The 2,500-nt window shown below is 36.9% G+C and overlaps 1 protein-coding gene across 2 annotated transcripts in view; it reads right to left on the bottom strand.

The window, feature by feature from the left end:
• Window positions 1-1,758, bottom strand: part of LOC115217695 (ryanodine receptor) — a 323,697-nt gene extending 321,939 nt beyond the window's left edge. For both annotated transcript variants that reach the window (XM_036507726.1, XM_036507727.1), the window contains exon 1: window positions 1,079-1,758. In XM_036507726.1, the coding sequence (XP_036363619.1) occupies window positions 1,079-1,138 (60 nt within the window). In that variant the 5' untranslated portion in view covers window positions 1,139-1,758. The remainder of the gene's footprint in view (window positions 1-1,078) is intronic.
• Window positions 1,759-2,500: the final 742 nt, after the last annotated feature.

The raw sequence follows: 2,500 nt of genomic DNA, 5'->3' as shown, positions 1-2,500 counted from the left end.
CGTAATTATTTTAAATGTCTGTCCATGTTTTTTTTTTTTTTTTCCCCTTTCTCTGCTTGATAGATTTAAAAACGAAAACACGATAAAATAAAATCGATTTCGTTCGAAACATCTTTTTGTATGTTGAATGAAGAATAGTGTAAGTTTCCATGCAGTCTGTTGCTGCTATAGCAGTCACTGTTGTTATCGTTACTGTTACTACTACTACTACTACTACTACTACTACTACTACTACTATCAACAGATATGTGAAACTTTCTCGACTGCTTGATCTATCTGCTTCTGCCGCAGCAGCTCGCATTCACGCAACCGTTGCTTTCTGTCAAGTTTTTAGATGTGTATGCACACGACAGTGGACAGCTGTCTATGACCAGTCGCTACTTTCATTTTCTCTTTCGTATGACAACCCGAGTTGGCATATCTGCTGTGACACTTATTTGCAAACATGTTAATTTGGTCGAACAGACATGACAGCGCTGACTTCCAAATTAGGTTCGAATCTTAGGTTTAACGAAAGAAAAGAAAACTATTTATATCCACAAATATAATCTGCACACATCAGAAGGTGATCTGATACAAACTTACAACTGATATGCTCAGATCGTATGTTTTATTAACTGTTTGGTATATTAATAATAATAATGATAGTAATAATAATGATAATACGAAACATTTGTTTATTTGTATTACTAAACAGAAGAGCGAACGCACCTAAAATAACCTCTTACGTGAGAAGGGGTGACATTCAGAGTAGAAGAAAGACAAATGCGTTTTGTGTCATTAACGGAGGAAAAAAGGGTATTAAATAGACATAAATTTACAGCATGAAGGGAAAAAAATCCAAACAAACACCGCTTAGTTTTATGTAGTCATATTGGAAATCTATAAGTAGCAAAGATCGAAACCTTGTCAAGGAAAATAGAAAAAGCTGCAATGAAAATAAGCTTCGTGATGGAAATAATTAAGAACATGAGTTTGATAGTTTTAAGAATGGTAAGTGGTGAAAATATCTAATGGAAGTCTAGAGATGTTGTTAGAGCGGAGACTGGTCTAAAATATAGTGGAGGTCGTATCTTACCGTTCTAAGAAACGAAATGTCGTCCTGCTCTCCCCCGCCTGGCTCAGCCGAATCCGCCATGTTGTTGATGAAGATTTATCGACTCAGAGTGAAGCAACAGTGCACTCCTCCTCTGCTTTTAGTAGCAGGCCGAACCTGACAGCCTCCGTACTTCACCTCCACGCAGGTAGTGGCAATAGTAGAAATGGTAGTAGCAATGTGTGTAGTCGCAGGAGTCAGAACGGTGTTGTTTAAACGCGTCGTTAGTGATGGATTAAGATAAAAAGATTCTTCAAAAGTTCCCGTTACTTTCTTACTTCTATTCTCTTCAAATCATTGCCGTGCCAGTGTTTATACATGTATGTCCATCTATATATACATGTTTATATATATATATATATTATGGACTCGTACACGACGCTTCTTCTTTCGAAGGCAGAGCCAGTAAATCTTTCAGGTATTATCCGAAAAAGTTTTTTTTTTAAGGCCGTGATAATAATACTAGTATTATATATATATATAAATATATTTTCTCTATAGTCGTCTGCTGGGCAACGACTACTTATAGACTTGCACAGGTTTTTTTTTTACTACTACCACTATTGCTACAGCTCGAGGAAACGGGGCAGCAACAGCAGCAATGACGAAAGATTAAATAGTACGTCTGCTTGGTGGCATAGCAGACTCTGTCAGTGATGGTGTTTGAGAAGATGGGAACGGTTTATTTTGGTGCTAGGCTGATTTGGCTCATTTTTCTATATTTTGAAATTTGTTTGGTTATTTACTTGGTTATTTCTAATTATATGCACTGACTAGCAGATAGGTAGGTAGGTAGTAAGTCTGCTAGCCTCACCCGTTACGTGAACACCATTCACTTTTCTTTAACACTCATTTCGTTTATTCCTAAAATACCTATTTCTTCTGACGAGTAAATCATCCCTTCTCTCTCTCTCTCTCTCCTCTCTACTATATAATACCCCATCATCAACGCATCCTTTTACTATCTTTGTTGCTACTGTTTAAGCACTTACAACATTCTCTTTCTTTCACTCATTTCTTAACGCAATCTCTCGATTTCTTATTCTCACCGAGCCAAGTTATATTTTATTCCTTCTTTCATTCTTCTCTCTATCTGCTTCATGCACCTAATTCATTCTCGGCACGATCTCTCAATCACCCTCCAACACCAAATCCATCCTCAACACGATTCCTCACTCACCTTTCTAAGTAACATTTTTTTTTTATTAAAACCCTGCAACTTAACGACGCTCTCTTAACACCTTTACCAGTTCTATCCGCTGCAATCTGTGAATTAAAAAATTGTGTAACTTGTTATCACAGTTTATCCACGAATTCGACGGACAATATAACAACTGTAATTATTCCAGACAACACGTCGCCTTTTAACAACGAACTCTGTTAGTTGCCTAAACGAAAAGTTGA

This window comes from Octopus sinensis, linkage group LG11 (assembly GCF_006345805.1).
Source record: "Octopus sinensis linkage group LG11, ASM634580v1, whole genome shotgun sequence".
In the NCBI taxonomy this organism is placed as follows: Eukaryota; Metazoa; Mollusca; class Cephalopoda; order Octopoda; family Octopodidae; genus Octopus; species Octopus sinensis.
Note: the sequence above shows the minus strand (reverse complement) of the source record. Positions and strands in the feature narration are given on the sequence as shown.